Genomic DNA, 19,793 nt, shown 5'->3' on the forward strand with positions numbered 1-19,793 from the left:
GCGCGCGCATCCTGTCCCAGCCACCGCTAACGCTAGAAGCTGCTTCCCCCCCCTCCTGGCTCCCCGGCGGCCTCAGGTTTGTGGGGCGTGCGTAACTGGGGTGGGGGGTAAAGGCGGCAGCCCCCCCACTGCCCCTCCCCCTACGGGGTGAGGTGGCTGTTAGGCCCGGGAGGCTGGGGCCTACGTACTCTTCTCTTCCCCGGGGGAAGTTGGTGGAGTTTTCCCGGCGGGGGACTCGGCGCAGAAACTTCCTCCGTCCCCCTCCCCCCCTCCATGCAGGCGACGCCGAGCGAGGCCGAGGCCGGGGGCGAATCGCCGCAGAGCTGCGTGCAAGCTGCGCGCGCTGATTGGACGGCGGGGAAGCCAGTCAGCTTATTGGCCCCGCTGATCCCGCCCCGCAGCTCCGGGCAGCCTCTACCCTTTGGCCCCAGCGGGCGCCAGCCACTCAGATCGCTCCTTGTTGGAATGTGTAGCGGCAGCGGCCGCCGCCGGAGCAGCCTCAGCCCGACGATGAGGCCGGGGACGGGAGTCGAGCGTGGAGGCCTCATGGTGAGTGAAATGGAGAACCGCCCTCCACCGCGGGGTCCCGGGAACGGGGAGCGGAGACTGTCCAGCTCAAGCCTCTGCTCCAGCCCATGGGCCTCTGCGGACGGCTACCTGAGGAGACGGCCCTCGGTAAGGGAGCGGTGGGGCGGGGGAAAAGCGGCACAATGAAAAAAAGAAACAGGAAGCCTTCTCCTTGTGGGGAAGAAAAAAAAAGGTGGACAGAGGAGAAGGCCTGAGGTGGCGGGATCTGGCTCTGAGGGAGGGAAATGGAGGGCGGAATAGCACAAAGGAAAGGATGTGGGTCCCTAGGAGGTGGGTATTACTGTGGCGAAGATGGAGGAGGGAGCCCTGGGCAGAGCCAGTGGCTGGGTGTTGGCAGCAGAAGTCTGCTTTGGGGTGCAGGCCTGATTTGGCCAGAGTAGAGAAGGGAGGGATGTGACTTAAGATGAAAGGAAGGAAAGAGTGAGCAAGGCTGGGTAGAGTTGCTAAGAGTATAATTACTTTACGTGATTTGAGACATTGGGCACCTTTGTGGCCTAAATAATTTTGATTTTATGAACTTGTTAAAGCAGATACGCTTTCTGTTGGACTTTCTGTACATAGCTTGCAGAATGACCAACCAACAATAGTTATTGACTTTTAGAACTGAAAGTGAAAAGTAGCTTTTCGGAGAGAGATAGAATGTTTTGATCTACCTTAGTAAGAATTTTTCGGGAAAATGACAGGTTTGACACTGGAGAAACATCTACAGGTAGCGTTTTTATTCGTTGAACTTTTTGAAATCATCCGTCCTTTATCTGTGAGACAGAATAATTTAGGCTAAAATTTAAAAGCTTGTCTTGGTATATAAATAGAATAATCATCAGGTCTTCCTTAGAATTGGTCTTAAAATAGGTTATTTATTTTTTTTGGGCAAACTATATTTTAGCACAATAGCTTACTAAGGTGCTAATTGTTTTTCGTCATTTTTGATTATACATAAACAGGCAGTTCTTTTTCTGATCTTCCCTCCTTTATAAAATCCATATATTATAAATGGGCAAATCTCTATAAAAGTTCCTTAGTTTTACCAAATATCTTACCACTTCACTTCAGTGATAGCATTCTTGGTGCTTTTGGGGGTGGGAAGACTTTATTATTAATTGATGTTTTCTTTACTAACACTGTTTTTCAGATGGGACACCCTGGCATGCATTATCCACCCATGGGAATGCACCCTATGGGTCAGAGAGGAAATATGCAACCTGTACCTCATGGAATGATGCAGCAAATGATGCCCCCTATGGGAGGTCCTCCAATGGGACAAGTAAGACAGTTTTAAAAATTATATTTGCTTTATAGCATCCTTGTGATAAATAATTTAAAGCATGGATAAATGTTAGTAAATAAGTCAAGGATTGACATTTCCCCAAAAACATAGTCAAAGGTTTCAAGTGAAATGAAATGTTGAATTATCTCCGTAACCAGAGTTTTAACTGTACTGAGGCTGTCGTCCACATAAAAATGCTCACCTTTTCCACTTTGAAAAAATATGCTTGAATAGCAGTTTTTTGGTAGCTTAAAGGTTATGTTTTTAGTTGACTGATTTGATTTTTGTCAAGCAAGTCAATTTGATCTTATGCCCTAGCTGCAAATCTAGAAACTATCTGTTCAGTTCACCATGTATTTTGTGGGTTATCCAACTGAGGTAAATGTATGTAAGAATAAGAAAACCTACATCAGCAACATTGTTTAGGTATTTGCCTTAGAATTTGAGTGTTATGCATTTTTTGATACCAAAACAGTCTTCTTGCATTTTCCTGTTCCACATTCCTAATTTTCTATAGGACACTTTTATTTTGAATTGAGAAAGTGCTTGTTGATTTTCTTCACTCCTACTGATGAACTGTCCCTTCTCTCTCTAGTATAAGTTGTAAATAGGAGTGATTTGTATCAAGAAGCTTCATTAGTGCTAACTCAGTTACCCTGTAGTGTTCTAATCAGGAAGAGTAACTAAATTCAGTTATTGTGACTGATATTTATGCTTTAAGTCTGTTAGATGCTATATGAAATTTAAGTAGCCGGTTTCTCTCCATAAGAGTCTTGATAAATCATCAGAAATCTAGACTGCTATATCACATGGAGGCAATCAAAGGTACTGAATATGATCTTTCTCTAATTAGTTTTGTTTAGTTTGATAATTGTTAAAAGATCATTGAGTTCATAGTGAAATTGTATAGCAGCCAGGATGGAAAAAGAGTCTTTTTTTTTTTTTAATTAAAACTAGAAAGGTTTGTCACAAATGCTTTTCTTCTGTGTAGTTTTTCTATAGTAAAACCAATTAGTAGTTTAAAACTCTTTATTCAAAGGTATCTGGCCCAAGAGACTGGCTCTTTGCCCATAGCATCTCTTTAAATAATTGAGCCATTGGCCTTCTGATCTAGGAACAACACAAGTTTCAAAACTCTCTTGGTGGTGGAGAAACAATTCTGTGATCCTTCTTCTGTTCCTTACAGTCTCCCAAGCAGCAAGGAGCTCTTGGTTTCTTGATAGAGCTGCTCTAACTAGATATTGAGCTTTTAAAAAATATTTATTCTTTAAATGCTCTGGTTCTTATTTAAAATTAGTTTCTTTCCACAGAAAGATAAAATAAAACAATTTGCTACTGCCAGATGCTTCTCTCTTTTCTGGGGCCTTCTGTTTCCATTGGGCCAATCAAGGTAAGTTATGCAAGGGATTGACCTGCTTTTACCCTTGCTATGGTGCCATGGCACTATTTTTCAAAAACCAAGACACCAATTAGTCATTTTCTAATTAAATGCAAATACTTTACCTTTTTATAATTGTTTTGGTTTGTCTTAGTGTGCTGTCAGCTGGTCACAGTTTACCTTAAGGCCTTTCTGGTTTAGGTGCTGTAGTGACCACTTTCTTTTTGGGTGTATTTCCCAGTTAATTACACATCCATTCACGCATTGGGCAGTCTGTGCTTTGTGGTTTTTTTCCCACATTCTCTTCCAAAAGCCAACGTGTCATGTGTGTACACATCTCACTTGATTGCTCAAATTTTGAGGAGTCCATCTCTCTACTGACTCCTGTAAATATAACAAGTGGCTGTCTCAGGAATCTTCAACTCTGATCCTCAGAGAGAATCTCATTCCAGTGCTTGCCCTAGATACTTATGGATGCTCCTATTTTTATTGATGTCTTTAGAACTTAAAAATGGAGCCCTGGATCTTGGCACAGCCAATTCTTGGTTATCAATGGTAACAGGAGACAGAGACAGCATGGATAATTAAAATCCATGGATGATTCAGAAACCCCATTTAAACCTACACGCTGTTAAACCACCAAAGAACTACTAACAATTAGGAATTTTTTTTTTTTTAAGGCAATTGGGGTTAAGTGACTTGCCCAGGGTCACACAGCTAGTAAGTGTCAAGTGTTTGGTCTGAGGCCGGATTTGAACTCAGGTCTTCCTGACTTCAGGGCCGGTGCTCTATCCACTGCGCCACCTAGCTGCCCCGAACTGCTAACAATTAGCAAAATTGTTTCACTTTCCATCTTCTTTCATTTCACTTGCCCACCCTTTGATAGAGGTATTCATGAGCAGTGAAATGGCTGGAAGTATAAAGAAGCAAAAGCAAAGGGCCCGTATATGTATCAGAGTGCCAAAGTTGGTAGAGTTTTTCTACCATATAGTTTAACCAATTCGGAGGTTTGCTTAATAGTTTTGACTTTGGGACTTAGAATTTGGGGAGCCTACCTATGTGATGGCTAGTCTTCATGTTTCAATTTAGGGCTGATGTAGGGTATGTGAAAAGCTAAAGTTAATGTCAGTCTTGTATGTTCAGTAGAAGTTGTGGAGTTGTTGACAGTCAGCAAATGTAGCAAATGTGATTTATGAAGTAAACTTCTTAAACTTTTTTTCTTATTTGCAAAATATTTCCTTAAAAGTGGTTGAGAGAAAACAAAAGATTTTCACAGCAACTTAATCTCTAATTTACAACAAAAAGAGTGGGGAGGAGACTTGGGTTCATATGCTTATATGTGTTACATCAGTCCTTGCCCTTTTTAATGTTCATAAACAGAATTAAATAGGCTCAGTTATCTTATCTGCTTCCAGATAATAAATTGAAATTCATAGAGCCAGTTTGTTTTTTGGCTCCTCATGTTTGTTGTTGTCATTTCTCAGGTCACACTCATTGGTTCTTTCCTACTACCAACTAACATAGCTATTGGTTGTTATTAGTAAATTGTGTTTCCAAATTCAAAGAATCAGTTTTAGAGCCTGAAGGGAATTCATAAAATATCCAAGTTTTATGAACAATGTGATATTCACAGAGAGTGTTCTGAGGACCACTGGTTTAAAATGTACTGGATTTGAGAAGGAATAACTGAAGACCTTGTTCTGTGCTTGTTCAAATTATATTGGAATAAAGCTTCACAGATTTTAATGTGATTGAAGTGCCTCGGCTATCCTGCTCCATGCCCTTTGTTAATAATTCTTTGTCTTTAGAATGTATTTGTCTTGTTTTTTTCCCCAGGAATAACATTTATAAATCAGATATTTTTAAGGTTCCTATTTTATATAGTTTCTTCCCTCCTCACATTTTTTTCACTTATACTTTTGGAAGCTGTGTGACCTTCGGCAAGTCATTTAACCTCTCGTCCCTTGCTTTCTTTAATCTGTAAAATGGGTTCAGAGTATGTGATACTTTCTGGCTCTTAAGATTTTGATTCTAAAATATGTTGTCAGAGGCTAATGTATAAAATAATTTTTATGACTTGGTATGGAAGGGAAGGAAGAATAAATTAGTTTGAGTTTTATTAATAATAAATTTTGGCCTTGATTATAACCTTTTGCAAATGAGTGTATTTGCATTTTACAAATATGCATCAGTTTCCTATTCTTAGGTTTTACACCAAGAAGGGAAGCTACAGTCCTGTCTTTAGATACTCAGTAAAGCTTAACTGGAGTATTAAAATAGCTTCTTAACTGAACTCCATGCCTGTAGGCTTAACAGTTTCATTCTACCTTATAAGTTTCTGCTTGCAATCTGCTGCTAGATTTACCATTTTTAGAGTGCTCCTTTCATTGTATAACTGCCTTACTCTAGTCTCCCTACAGTGGTTCACATGTTCTTCTGTAATAAAAACCTTTAAACTTTTTGTTTAACATCTTTAACATTCTGATCTCAATTTCTGTATCTAGCCTTGTCTTGTAAAGATTGCTGCCAAACCCAAACCCCGAGCTCTAACCGGCTTTGGTCTCTTCCAGACTATGACCCTTGGTTTATAAGAATATCTTCCTTTCTCTTTTCCTTCCAGCAGACAACTGGAGTGCCTCTGCCTATTTAAAACATATAACTTAAGTTCTGTAAGAGGCCTTCCATGACTGTACTGTATTTATGCCACTATTTTGACTTTAATGCCATTTCTTGTTATATAATTTATCTGCACACATTTTATTATTTTATCTCTGAAACTTGATTATGAGGTCTTGGAAGGTAGGCAGCTTAATGAATTAGAAAGAACACTAGATTTTGAGTCAGCAATGAATTTGAAACCCAGCTGTGCTATTTAGTGTACTGCCTTGGCCAAATCATGTGACCTTAGTTTCCTTATCTGTAAAATGAGGGGATTGGACTGAGGGGTCTCAGATCATTTCAGCTATAAATCTGTGATCCCACGACTTACACTTCTTTTGTCACCCTTCTCCCCCTCAGTGCTTTGAGTATAGTAGATGCTCAAATTTTTCTTTTTTTAACTAAAGAGCATTTATTGTATTCTCGACTAAGCCTTTGAGTTTTGAGGACATAACTAAATTCTGGAAAACCCTCACACAGAAGGGCAAGTACAGTGAACGTTATAAGCAAATATGAACAGCTGGAAGAACTGTAACGAAGTGCTAACTGACCAAAGAGAAGTTTTCAGATACTTAGTAAAAAAAGGAAGTAGGGAGGGACAGGGGCTTTAGATTGAACGAGACAGAGATCTCCTAATACATTCAACCTTCGCTAGATAGTAACAAAATGGAAATAGGACTTCTATAATACAAAGCTCCCACTACAGCACGCTGTACACACCTGTTTGCCATCCCCCAAAGCTGCCACTTGGATTATTTGCCGACTTGTTGGGCCTGCCAATGGAGAAGCATGCAGATCTTCTCTTTGGTCCAGTCTTTGTTGTAGGGCTGGTAGGTCTGAGTGTCCACTCGGTACACAAGGCAGCTAAGATCTGCCAGATCATTAATGAAATCAAACAACTGACAGATGTCATATGTGATAGAGGGACTGTTCTGATTTATTCTCTTCAATGCTCTTCATACATTTTACAGATTCCTTCCATGCATTCATTCACTGACTCATAATCAGCATAAGTTTGGCCTTCTGGCTTCTTGGTAGGTTGTACCAACAAAATGGTATGAGATATGGTGCTGAGCTCCGCCGCTGCCGCTGCCACAGCTATTGCCTCAAATATTTTTAAATAAATGAATGGAATACACTTTCCTACAAAGAAAGTATAATAAATGCATGCAGTCACTCTTCGCTAGGATGTATGCAGCTTAATTCAGATGTCCTTATGCAGCTTAATTCAGTTGTCCTAACATCTTAGGTTCATAAGATGATTTAAACTACTTTGGAGAAAGGCTGTTAACTTTTCTGTTCACATTAATTTTAATATTCAAGTTTCCACCAAGTCAAATGTCACTGAGCCTGGACACTACCTGGTAGTAAAGGGTGGCATTAGTTATTCAGCCTACAGGTAATGTTACATTACATACAAAGTATTAAATGGGTATTTAAATACAAAGTATTTAAATGGAGAATAGTTTGCATTGATGATATACTCATCATTTAACAAATCGGTTGTCCTAATATGGGTGTAAATAATTTAGTTTAAATGTGGATGTTCATAACCTTAATGATATAACAGAATCTACTAGACGCATCCATAGGAACCAAGGATGCCAGCAAAAATTCATCAGTCAGAAAAGAATTGTTTTTATCTTAGTCTAATCTTCATTATGAACTTCTTAAATACAATGAATATTGTTACTGTCACACATTTTTATTAGAAATCAGAAGATCCATTCATTTTCATTTTCCACATTTGGGTACATAATAAAACCAGAATCCAATTAACCACTGCCCTCTATTACATGGAGTTTTTTCCCCCGTACAAGGTTCATATAGAAGAGTAGAAGACATGGAAGGGAAAAGCAGTTGGGGGCCAGAACTTGGAAGCCCACGGATTCTAAACTAAGGGGTTAAACTTTGCTGGGGGTCAGAGTGGGAGGTGGTTTTTGAACTAGAAATTACCATCATCAAAGCTGCTTTTAAGAATATTACTCTTACAGCACTGTAATATATTTGAAATGGAAGGGTAGAGGCAGGGATGTGGCAGTAGGATGGGAAGGATGTGAAAAATATGAAGGTAGAAGCAGTAAAATTGCAGATATATACATAGCTGTCTGTACATTGTTATTAAAAGTGTGTATGTGTGCTTCACTGGAAAAGAGAGTATCCAGAAAGAATTGATTTGGTAAGTAGAGGAGAGCAGAAATGAAGACAGGCCAAAAGGGCTGACAGATATTAGTGTAGAAAACAAAATAGACAGCTATTAATCATTGTGGATGATGGTGGGGACTGTGTCACTAATGTTACAACTAGTAACTTCTGAAACTTGTCAGTCATGAAAAATTGTATACATGTTAAGATTTTGTGGACATTTTCACACCTGAGACTGACCCACTGTTCCTCACATCCAGGTGATTTTTTATATTTTGTTACATTTTGACAGATAAAATTGTGAATAAGTTAAAAACTCTAAGCCAGAAGCTGTTATTGTTCCTTTTAATCTCTCTTTTCTCATTTCCTCTTTCTGACTTCACTGTGTCTTTAAATGTATTGATTACTGAGGTGGCAGCTAAGATACTTCTTTCTGTTTGACTGATGATAATGAATCCTATGTTTGGAAGTACCGCTCTCCTGGTATCTATACTAGGACTCCTTAGTGAACAAAACATCTTTCCATTCTTGGATCAAGTTATTTATTCTTTGTGGACAAAAAGTATTGTGGTCAATAATCACAACGACTTTTGCAATTATGGATTTAAAATTCATGGATTTGCTCCTGCTGATCTTTGACAGTTGTGTATAGGTAGACCTGCATATGTCTCAGATTCAAGTACTGCACCTAATCACATGGGTAAGGACAAAGCACATTAGCAAAAACAAACCCAGTGGAGTCAGAACAGAATTTTTCTTTACCTTAGTCTTTGATCCTTATTTTAGCATTTGTTGTTGGTCTTATATTAAAATTCAACAAGTGTTACATTCTACTCTTCTTGTGTCTGTTTGTATTACAAACTTTTAGCTTATGGGAATAAACATTAAGTGACAATTTGCACATTTGGCTTGTGTGTGGATTGAGCTATCAAATAACCAGAGAAACGTTATTTTTCTGAAAGGTTACTTTTTCATGAATTTCAGTCTTTATCTTTGTAAACAGAGGTATAGAACAGAGGACAGTGATCATCTTCTTGAAGCTAACACTTCAGTAGAAAGTATATATATAGCTTAAAGTGACTTCCTAACATTTACACAGATGGTATTTATTTCATCTACTTCTTAGAAGGTTTTAAGAATACTTTAAACATTCTGTGCTGGATTGTTTATGCAGTAGTGTTTGGTGACAGAAATAGTACATGACCAGGTTCCTTTTGGACTTCTGATTTAGTAATTTGTAGCATTCTGTTAGAATGTTGCTTGGTAATACTGCAGTTCAATGTGAAAACTGCTATGATTTGCTCAGTTCATTTGACCTGGCAAGTTTATCTTCTAAATTTTTCATCTCATGGGATCACATCTAGAAATCTATATCCCTCCACTTCGCTACTTTTAAGAAAGAAAGGCATCTTGTGCTTAAATATTACTAATGTATTTGGTGTTATTTTATCCTCATTCACATTTCTCTTTCTAGTTCTCCTATTGGTCTTTGTTAGATTTCCAGCTTTCCTTATAGCTTCTGGTGGCTACTTTTTTTTCCCCCAGAAAATTCTTTTGTGTAATTTAGCTCCTTGATAGAATACTTGACATGCCTTTATTTTTTTAAGTACTTTTAGTGAGTGTTAGGTAGCTAAGTCTCGTTGTCTAGTAATTACATTTTCATCATTGATGTGGTACATGCTGTAATTCTTTGTAACATTAAGCGTTTCCCTTATTTCTTCTAGGAGAGAACTATCTAATAGGAATAAGTCGACGAAGTATGAGGTAGTGAAAGGGAACAGGATGAGGTTTTATTATTACAGGCTAGGCAAAGAAGACAGCAATAGCTCCATATCTAGGTTTTTCTGATTGTGTTAGGTAGAAGTTTGAGGTTATGCTGTCAAACTGACATGTCAAAATTTCTTCAACTTTACCTCAGGTCATGACCTTTCAGCTTGGGAAACATCATGATAGTCTAATAATTTTCATATCATAACAGTATCATAGTGGCAAAATTCCATTTTTTAAAAAGTAAATATTAGTGTATTCATATTAGTGTATTTTGTTTGTTACAGGCTTTATATAGATATTGTTGGTCCTACTTTTCAGAGAAGTAGCATGGCATTTTGGAAAGAGAGCTGACTACAAATACCTTTATTGAAGGTGTACCTCTGATACATAAGAGCTGTGTGACCGTGGGCAAGTGACTTAATCTCTCAATGTGCTAGGTAACTTTCTAAGACTAAGTTACAGAGAAGATGCTAATATGCATAGATAGAGTATCCTCATCTGGAAATTCCTTTATCAATGAAATCATAGTTCTAGTTCCTATCTTCTTCCCTAAACTTTATTGGAATGGAACTGACTTTGACTGCTGAAAGATTATGCTAAGTGTAAGCTCTGATAGGTTGTGTTGTGATACAGAGACAGACTATTTTCTAAGAATCAGGTTACCTATGTAACTAGCCACTTTACCATCACAGAGCCCCTTAAATAAGAAAAAATGCAAAAAGACCAGCAAATAGGCATAGGCCTAGAGAAACTAAATCACATCAATCTTAACTTTCTCACTATAAATGAAAGCAGAAGACAAGGGAAGTTGCACCAAAGTGAAAAGATAGCTCACAGATTGTCTTGTAAAACTGGCAAATAAAGGAGTTTGCAGAGTTGGGGTTTTTTTTTTTTAATCTTAGATCTAAAAGCAGCAAGAAATAGCATTTCTTGGGACTTTTGGTTACTGTTGTATTACAGTGTTTACAAGAAGCAATTTCAAAAAGACCACTGTGAATGTAATTGCATCTAGTACACCAAGATTTTCTACAGAGGGTGAGGAAGTAGAGAAATTCTACAAAGAACTCAATAGCATTCTCCAAATTAAATCAACATATCAGTAATTTTAATGTAAAGATAGAGCAGAGAAAAGCAAAAAAAAAATGTTGGAAAGTATGCATCAAGAAAAGAAAGGTAAGAGGCCATTAAAAACTTGTAGACTATACAGAAACTTTCTTTGAGAAGAGTTGGGAAGTATTTGATAACAAGTACCAAAAAAAAGTCATAAAAAGTTAGATTGAGGAGAGGAATAGTAACTGGACCTGTTTGCTAGAACAGGGAATTCCAAGGTAAGGAAACTTCCAATGTCGAGGGATGTTAGCACCTTCTTTGCAACTTAGAGTCTTAGTTGCCTAGAGCACTGAGAAGTTAAAATGATTTTTCTAAGATTCACAAAGCTAGGACTTGAAGCCAGCTGCTATACTGGGTTGCCTCTTTAAAACTGATTATTTGAACAGGTAGGAAATGATCTATCACCATGGAAGGAATTATTGCTGAATCAACTCTGTTTAGTTTAGATCAAAGATCAAAAAATGAAAACCACATTACAAGAAAAATAGAAATGAGATATGGCATATACATTTGAGACAACCCTAACCTAATCTATTTTAACTTATTAATATCACAAATAAAGAGTAACAGAGCAAACATCTATACCAACTGTCACTTTTGCTTTTGGGTGAGGCAGTCAGGGTAAGTGACTTGCCCAGGGTCACACAGCTAGTAAGTGTCAAGTGTCTGAGGTTAGATTTGAACTCAGGTTCTCCTGACTCCAAGGATCTCTGTCCACTGCCACCTAGCTGCCCCACCATTTTTCTAAGGTAGTGTAACTAACCAATCTAAATAAGTTCTCATGATGGACATCATAAGGACCTGGAAACTGCTTCATCCAACAAAATTTGGCCTCCTTGTAAGTGGACATTATAGCCAAGGGCAACACCAGTTTAGACATCTTATGGAAGAGAGTGATGGAAAATTATGATGAAAATGAATACAAAAAGAAAAACATACAAGGAAATTTTAAAAAAAATAAAGTTTGGCGAGAATTTCAACTTAACAAAATCAACCCATGGACATTTAAGAATCAAACTGGAATGTGAACAAGAGAGATGACAAAATGAAAAGATTAGCAACATTTTTTAGGGTAAACTCTTAATCATCCAAAGCAGTTGAATACTACTTTGTACTCTTAATATCATAGCCCCCAGTGTGCCAAATGAGGAAAGAGAAATGGCACAAAAGAAAAATAATAATGGGAAGAACAGCTGGACCATTCCAAGTATACAAAGAGGAGGTTCATACTGGAGAAGCAACAATTTTGAGGACATTGAGGGATCAATTCTTAACATATCTGAAAGAATGAAGTATAGCAAACCTTGGGGAAATCATTTATTTTGTTACCAAAAGAAAACAACAGAGAAAATAACAATAACTTAACCTGTGTGCCTATATTCCCATCTCCACAGAACTTTTCAGAGCATAATCTGTAAATAAGTGTGCTAGATTTAACTTGAGTTCAGATGCTGCCATAGACATTTACTTGCTATGTGATCCTGAGCAAGTCACTTAACTACTTGGTGCCTCGATTTCCTCATCTTTAAATTGAGAGGGTCAGACTCAATGTCCTCCAAGGTCCTTTCTGTCTCTAAATCTATAATCCTGTGATCTACACAGTTGGAGTGTCCTTAAGAAAAGTATTAGAAGGGAAAATGTATTTTTACAAGCAGTATTCTACAGTATTATAAAAATGCATTTGATTAAGAATAAAATGCTGCCTTAAAGACCTCTCCCACAAGATGTCTTGTCTCCTATACATATGTCAAAATCATTAAGTTCCTTAAAAGATTTTGTAATCTATAGAATATTAATTTCAAGTAAGGCATAAAATAGGAAGAGACATACTTGCTGAAGGTGTTTATCCTGTCATGGAGAATTTCCAGTACTATGCAAATGGAAGAGGGATTCCTATAAAATTGTTATAGTGATTGTTCTAGGTTTTGAGATGAATTTCAAAGGTTGGATAGTTGATCAGGATCTTTTACCCATTATCCAGTATTTAATAGCAGATAACCTCCAAATGCATAATTACATGGTAATTACCTCCATGCCACTAAAAGATAAAAACAAAACCTAAAAACATCTCATATATTCCACTAAAATTTGTAGATCTGGTACTTTCAGATAATGGACACACTTCTGACCTTATAGATTCTCTGTTTCTTTTCTTTCAGGCTCATATATAAGCATCAGTGTTCTATAGGATAAAAGACAATTCCTCAGCAGCAATGCAGTTTGAGACTTGATTGCTCTTATTTATAAAAAGAAATCACTGACATCACCATCAAACCCTCCACTCCCCTGTTCTTCAGGTGTTTGAAAATTTAAGAGTGTAAACTCTCAAGGTGCCAATGCTTACTTAGCTCATGGACAGTCTTTTTTCACACTAATAATAATTGGTTATTGAAGCTACTTGGCACATATTCAGAACTTTCAGTGGCCTTAGATAAGTGCTGCTTCTCATAATTAGCCTAAGGATAATATACAGTCAGTGCCATTAAGAATTGGTTATCTCTGGTTGGGGAGTCTGTTTTGTTTGAATACTAGTAAGCATCCTGGGAATGACCTTGCTGGAAGCTACTGTTGGTTATCTTAGAGGAGGCCTTTTGTATAAGTTATGAGAAAAGGGACTGGGGAGGGAAAAGTTATTCAACTTTTGACATTCAAATTTATGAGGCTCCAAGTAGCTTTCCTTAAAGAACATTTATTAACTCTTACTATATAAGTGAAAATATACCATACTTAACACAAATAAAAGTGTTTCTTCTGTTTTAGAAAGGAATCTCTTTATATGGGGTTTGCATATGAAGTTTTAGTGGTTGATGAATAATAACAATGATAACTAATAGTTACTGCCCAGATTTATCACTTAGTTTAATGCTGGGAAAAAGGTATACATCCCTGGCACTTCCAACTCTGAGGTGGGTCACCACTGTCAAAATAAGACTGATGAATAAGGGAAAAGACTACCTAGAACAGTGATGAGGTCCTGCCCCTGTTTGTGTTTGACATTGAACTATTTGTATCAAACCCTAGATCACTGCTGAGACATGAAATCTATATTCCCACAGGCAAAGACATGGATGAAGAATGCCTGTGATCCAGAATATGTTATGCAGTTGAATGGGCAACCCATAGAAATAGTCCCTTAGTACATATATACTTTGGCCATGTCTTGCAAGTGGACAGTGAAAATTGAACAGGAGGAGAGAAACTATTGCCTTTGTAAAACTACAAAGTATTTTGTTGGTTTTGATTTTGTTTGGTTTGGTTTTTAATAGGAGATAATAGTATGGATCTGTGATTTCATCAACACAGTGGGGCTCCTTATGAAGAATCCTTTCTACCAATGCAAATCTGGCAATTGCTCTGCAACTTGTGGCCTTAAGCCTGGTGAACTAAGAGGTTGTGACTTGCAGAGGGTCATATTATGTTTTATTATATTTTAGAGAAGGGACTTAAACCTATGATTTCCTGATATCAGAACCAACCCTCTTGCCATTATACACTGCCTCGCAAAGGTTATTGCCATGTTAAGGATACCAATGAGTTAATCTGTGATCTGCATCTTAGGGGAGAACACCTACATCAGTGAGATCACCAATCTATTGGAAAATTGGAGTTCAAGGTTTGAAAGCAATGTCATTTAAATTTTACAACAGCTTTTTGAAGTAGTTGCCACAGGTATTATTTTCATTTTACAGATGAGAAAACTGAGGCTCAAGAGTTTAAGTGACTTGCCCGTGATTACATAGCTTATAAATGTTGGAAGTGGGATTTGAACCCACATCTTAGTCCAAGTTCTAGCACTATATTCACTATGCCATACTGCCTTTGTCATATGTTTTCTTAATTAACTGATATAAATACTATCATTTGGCCATCTGTAAAATTTGATGTTAAAAGAGATCTGTTCAAAAAGTTTGGGAGCCTCTTCCCTTTATAGTGTTATGGAAGTTAGTTCCTTAGGAACAGTTTAATAAACAGAATAGTAAACAGACTGATGTCACAATAAGGGGTTATCTCTTATTCACCATCCGTCCAATTTGCATCTTGAAATATCAGCTGAATATTATTGCAGTTGGGTTTCGTAATGCACTATGGGATTTGGTTATAATGTATTAATGACATTACAGAATGGCATTGGTATGTCTGTATCATATTTCCTAGAATTTTCTTCATTCTTATAACTAGTTCTCTTGATCTATAGAAAAGCATTTCATTCAGTAGAAAAAAAATGCTCTCAAGGCTGTCCTACAACAAGGTGTTTCCCATGTTACACAAGATTTCTTGAGAGAAGTAACAATAATTGAGGTAACTTTGAGGTAACAGTGACTGATTACTATTAAGCAAGACATTAAAACAGGGAGACATACTCAGGAGCAGTGTTTGCTTGCCATTGTCATGGAAGATGTCCAAGGCAGAATCCAAATGGAAGAGAGATTCCCTACATATAGTGAGGTCCTCCAGATGTTCTTTTTTGCAGATGACATCAAACCAAAGAACATTACAGAGCTTCATAAATGAGATCCATGATTGCTTGAGTTTGGTATAACTAGCCACACAGGGAAAACCAAGTGCACATTGTTGACCTTTGATAAGCAGTGGTTTAATTGAACTTACTGGAGAGTGCTGCATGTCCAGAATTTTATACGTTGTTGGATGGACAACCCATGGAGTTCGTCTGTCAAGTAAGTATACATTTTGGACAGTGCGACCAATGGACAATAAGCTGGGCCTAGAATTGCACAGAAGGCAGAGAGCAAGCTGGATTGCTTCTAGAATGTTGTGCATTATTTTTAATGACTTCAAAACTTCTTGAAACAAAGGTTCATGTTTTAAACAATAATCATCATCTAGCAATGCTATATGGCTGTGACTTGTGGAATAGTGTTATTCCTGAAGAATTTTAAGTTGAAGGGTCACTCAAAGGCAATGGAGAGGTGAATGGTGGGTTAAATAGGCTGCAAGACATTATTATCCAATGAAGAATTGCTCAGGAGAAGTGGTATAAAGGATGTCATTGGAGAGATGTACGATTGGAAAAAGTGGGCCATTCATTCTTGTAATGAGAGAGCAAGGTATAACCAAATATGTGTGCTCCGTTGGTATCAGTGCAAAGTCAGGAGTTTCTAGAGGAAGCCTTCCCAGCATATATGGGTGGAACTTCTATAGCTGATTTGCAGGAGGATATGGACAAGTCGTACAGGATGAGAACATGTGGATGGGTTGTGATCTACACTTTTGGAGGGAGTCCTAACATCGGTCACAGATCCAGTTAAGTAAGTAAAGTTTTGTTTTTTTCCAAATACAGGCTTTCCCTAACATGGGTATAAAAATCTAGGTATATTCCAAAAAATAACACTGATTAGCCACACTCATTTTAAATAAGGCAGATTGGAGGTGGGAGGGTTGAGGAAATAAAACCTGTGTTCAGAATATGAGATGTTATCTTAATCTGAGTATTTCTTGTCACTGACTGTTCTATTTTATCTGTTTTGGGTGGAGAGAGAATATGAGAAACCCAAAGATTAACTAGTTTTCCCTCCATAATATATATGTAAGTTAAGGATGTCTCATCATACAGTCATCTCTTTTCCTCTTCAGTTGAGCCCATTTGTGTTTTGAGAAAAATAAATTTTTGCATTTTAAATGTCTTACTTTAATACTAAAAGTAACTGGAATCATGTTACCTACTAGTTTTCATTATCCTTGTGTAGTTAAGTGTACTTTTCTAGTTTGTTAGGTTTTATTCAAAAGGAAAAAAAGTAAAGATACTTGAAACAAATTTGTGTAGGCTGTCAAGTCCAGTTTGAATGTTGATTGCAAAAAAAACTTAGCTTCAAGATAATTATATCATTTCGCATAGATAAAATGCTGCTGTTTCTCTAGGATTAGACACGTTTAGGTAGGTTGTGAATGATTTCTTTTCAAAGAGAAATTACTTGACTAATTATAAAATAGGATAGGAATTGTGAAGTGATGATCACTTCAACACTGTCACTACTATGATTACTGTAGCTTCTTTAAATTTTAATTTTAATTATTTTCTACTGTACTGAAGCCTTCACTTACAAAGCCTTTTGTAAGAAACACCTAAGAGAAGCTTCTCCATTATTTCTTTTCCCATTTTCTATAGTGACGAATGCTTATTGATATTTTCCAGTAGACCTCTCCTGTAATTCTTCATTGTGTTGTGACAGTGAACCTGGTTTCCTAATGGCTTTACCAAGGGACCATAACCTTTGTCAGGTCCTACCAAGCCAGAAAGAGTTTAGGTGTGGGTTGTCTCTATTTTAAGAACCAGCCTACCTAAATACTGGGAGCTTCCATCATCAAATTGACTCTCGTGCTCCTCCTTTTATTGATAGAGAAGGTAGAAAGTTGTATATTTTTTAATATACATTCTAAAAATTTAGCATCAAGAGCAAGTTGTCCAGCAGAAAATTGTGTTGAACTATACAAATGGCTAAGACAAGTATTTTCAAACATACTGTGTTGTGTTCTGTTGGTTCACATTTTTTAAAAAAATTTAGATTATGATCAGTATTGATCCAAAGGTCTCAACATCTAAATAAATTAATTTTACAAAATTCATAAGGAAATCCATAATAGAACAAAGGAGCTATTTGTTATCATTACATGTGAATATATAACAATTTATTAATGATAGCAGGTATATTTTGTGTTGTATTTTAGATTTTCTTATGGTAGTAAACTAACTTAGCTGGATTTTGAGATGTTAAGTCATTATTTAGTCCTAAAGATGACTAACAGAGACTTGCATGAGTTATCCTTGCAGGAATTTTTGCTAAGAATACAAGTAATAGTGCAATAGTGTTTTTGTGGGTCCTACAAACTGACAGTTCAATTTAAAAATTTTTTGCTATATAAAGTTCAATTTCACAAGCTTTACATGTTATCATTTTATTTAGTCTCAAGCTAATTGCCCATTTCTCCTTTTTAAGAAAGACAGTGCTCGTGAAATTTAAGATGATTATATCAACCAATAGAGAAATCCTTTCTTTAAAAAAAAAAAGTTTTTTTAAAAATTTTTTTTTTTTTAGGATATTTTCCCTTAGCTTAGATATTTCCTGGGTTGAATAATTGTCTTTTCCTAGGGTATTTAGTAGACTTAAGGAAATCCTTTAGGCTAGAAATGTTTTTTGTTTAGAACAGAGGTGTCAGAAATTCCCAAGTGTTTTCTAAACCAGATGTAATTAGGAGATGTTTAATAAATAAAAATATAGTAAAATGGAGATAATGTTAATTTGTGGTTTTCTGAGTCCTTATATAGCCTGTGGAGATTAATTTCTCTTTGAGTTTGACCCTATTGGCTTGGAGAGTAACAGTGATTCTTAAATAGTAAATTATGATGCAGATTCTACTTTATAATTAATATTAATGATACTCTGCTTAAGTTGAAAATGCCCGGTTGGTTGGGTAATTTTAAGTCTTTCAAATTAATAAAAAAAAAAAATCCTGCAGAAGTTTTAAACCAATATTTTCCAGCCAACAAGTAATTAGACAGTAATGAGTGAAATTAATGTTATTTTCTATTTGCTTAACACAAATTTGGTTATTAGTAGGTAACTGTTACATGCATATGATGAACTGCGGCCCCTTCCCCCCAAATGTGAGCAGTTAAGAAAATTGGAAATAATCAAGAATTTGGAATAATTATTACAGGTTACATCCCATTTCATCAAATTGAGGGATAATCCATATTTCTCTACTATAATGAAATACTGTTGTATCCAGTGTTGGTTACAAAGGATAACTTATTGACTTGAAGGCTTTTTTTCTCCCCCTTGTTATACTTAGGCCTTATATTATATTCATGTAATAGGACTTAACCTGTGTTCGTTCCTTAATCTGACAGAGTGTGCCTGGTTAAGGTTGTATTCATTTTAAGAGTATTACCTGAATGTACCCACAATTTGGGATGTGTTAGACTACTTTTGAGGAGTTTTAACATGTGCTTCCTCAAAGTTTTTGTGATATGTCTTGTTGAAAGGTATTTTGAATCATTTAAAAATTTCAGAAAACTCCTGTCTAAATTTTTGCTTTAGAACTTGTGGTAAATCATCAACTCTTACTTATCTAAAGCTACTTTTAGTCATAGGCTGGTTTTTGCCTACTACCCAGTGTGTTTCTGATTTTTTGCCTCCAAAATGTTCAGTTGCTATTCATTTAGGGATTTTAAGCTTTGTGTTTTTTTGGCCCAAGTACACCTTAAGTATGAAATTAGTTCTAATCCCTCCCCCCCAATCCTTGGTAAGGACAAACAAAATCTGTAAAAGTTAGAGTTGTTTGGTTTTTTTAAGTAGGGAGAGGTTATTCACATAATTGTACTACCTAACATTCTGTTTGCAGTTATATTTCTTACTTTATCCTTCTTTTAGCCTGGATAATTAAGAGTTGCCTATGCTTCCAAATGTATTCAAATCTACTAAATAGAAAGGGTTGGGTTTTGTTTTTTTGTTTTTTTAGAGGGGGGTGGATACTCACTTGACTGCATCCTCATTAAAAATAGCTGAGCTTATTTCTTTTTAATGATTGATAGAAATTTTTCAAAATAAGTATTAACGTTTTATGTAATCATTTTAAACATAAATTTATACTTTTTAAGAATACCTTCTCTTCTGTTATTTATTCGTCCCATCATTTCATAAAATGAATCATTTATTTTATCTTTTCCTTTCAGATAAAATAAACTGACATGAACAGGGATTGGAATTCAGTTTGTAGAGGTTATCTTGATTGCTGAGCTTTTCTCAGTCAAAAAGGCTTTCATCTTCCTTGCATATTAGCCTATTACCCCCTCTCACTAAGATTTACCATTTCGTTTCTTTTTTCTGTTTACTTGAAACTCTTTAAGTGAGTGCTTTT

The 19,793-nt window shown here is 36.6% G+C and overlaps 1 protein-coding gene and 1 pseudogene across 9 annotated transcripts in view; one reads left to right on the forward strand and one right to left on the reverse strand.

Annotated features, from left to right (window-relative positions):
• Nucleotides 1–181: 181 nt before the first annotated feature.
• Nucleotides 182–19,793, forward strand: part of LOC114045874 (pre-mRNA-processing factor 40 homolog A-like) — a 57,401-nt gene continuing 37,789 nt past the window's right edge. For 4 of the 9 annotated variants that reach the window (XM_027866048.1, XM_027866049.1, XM_027866050.1 and 1 more), the window contains exons 1-2: nt 182–675; nt 1,721–1,852. In XM_027866048.1, the coding sequence (XP_027721849.1) occupies nt 274–675; nt 1,721–1,852 (534 nt within the window). In that variant the 5' untranslated portion in view covers nt 182–273. Of the gene's footprint in view, nt 676–1,720; nt 1,853–3,165; nt 3,246–19,793 lie in introns of those variants that run through there. The other 5 variants (XM_027866052.1, XM_027866054.1, XM_027866055.1 and 2 more) reach the window with 2 other exon arrangements.
• On the reverse strand, nt 6,629–19,422 carry LOC114045791 (annotated as a pseudogene).

Source organism: Vombatus ursinus, unplaced genomic scaffold (genome assembly GCF_900497805.2).
Source record: "Vombatus ursinus unplaced genomic scaffold, bare-nosed wombat genome assembly UNPS02014779.1, whole genome shotgun sequence".
Classification (NCBI taxonomy): Eukaryota; Metazoa; Chordata; class Mammalia; order Diprotodontia; family Vombatidae; genus Vombatus; species Vombatus ursinus.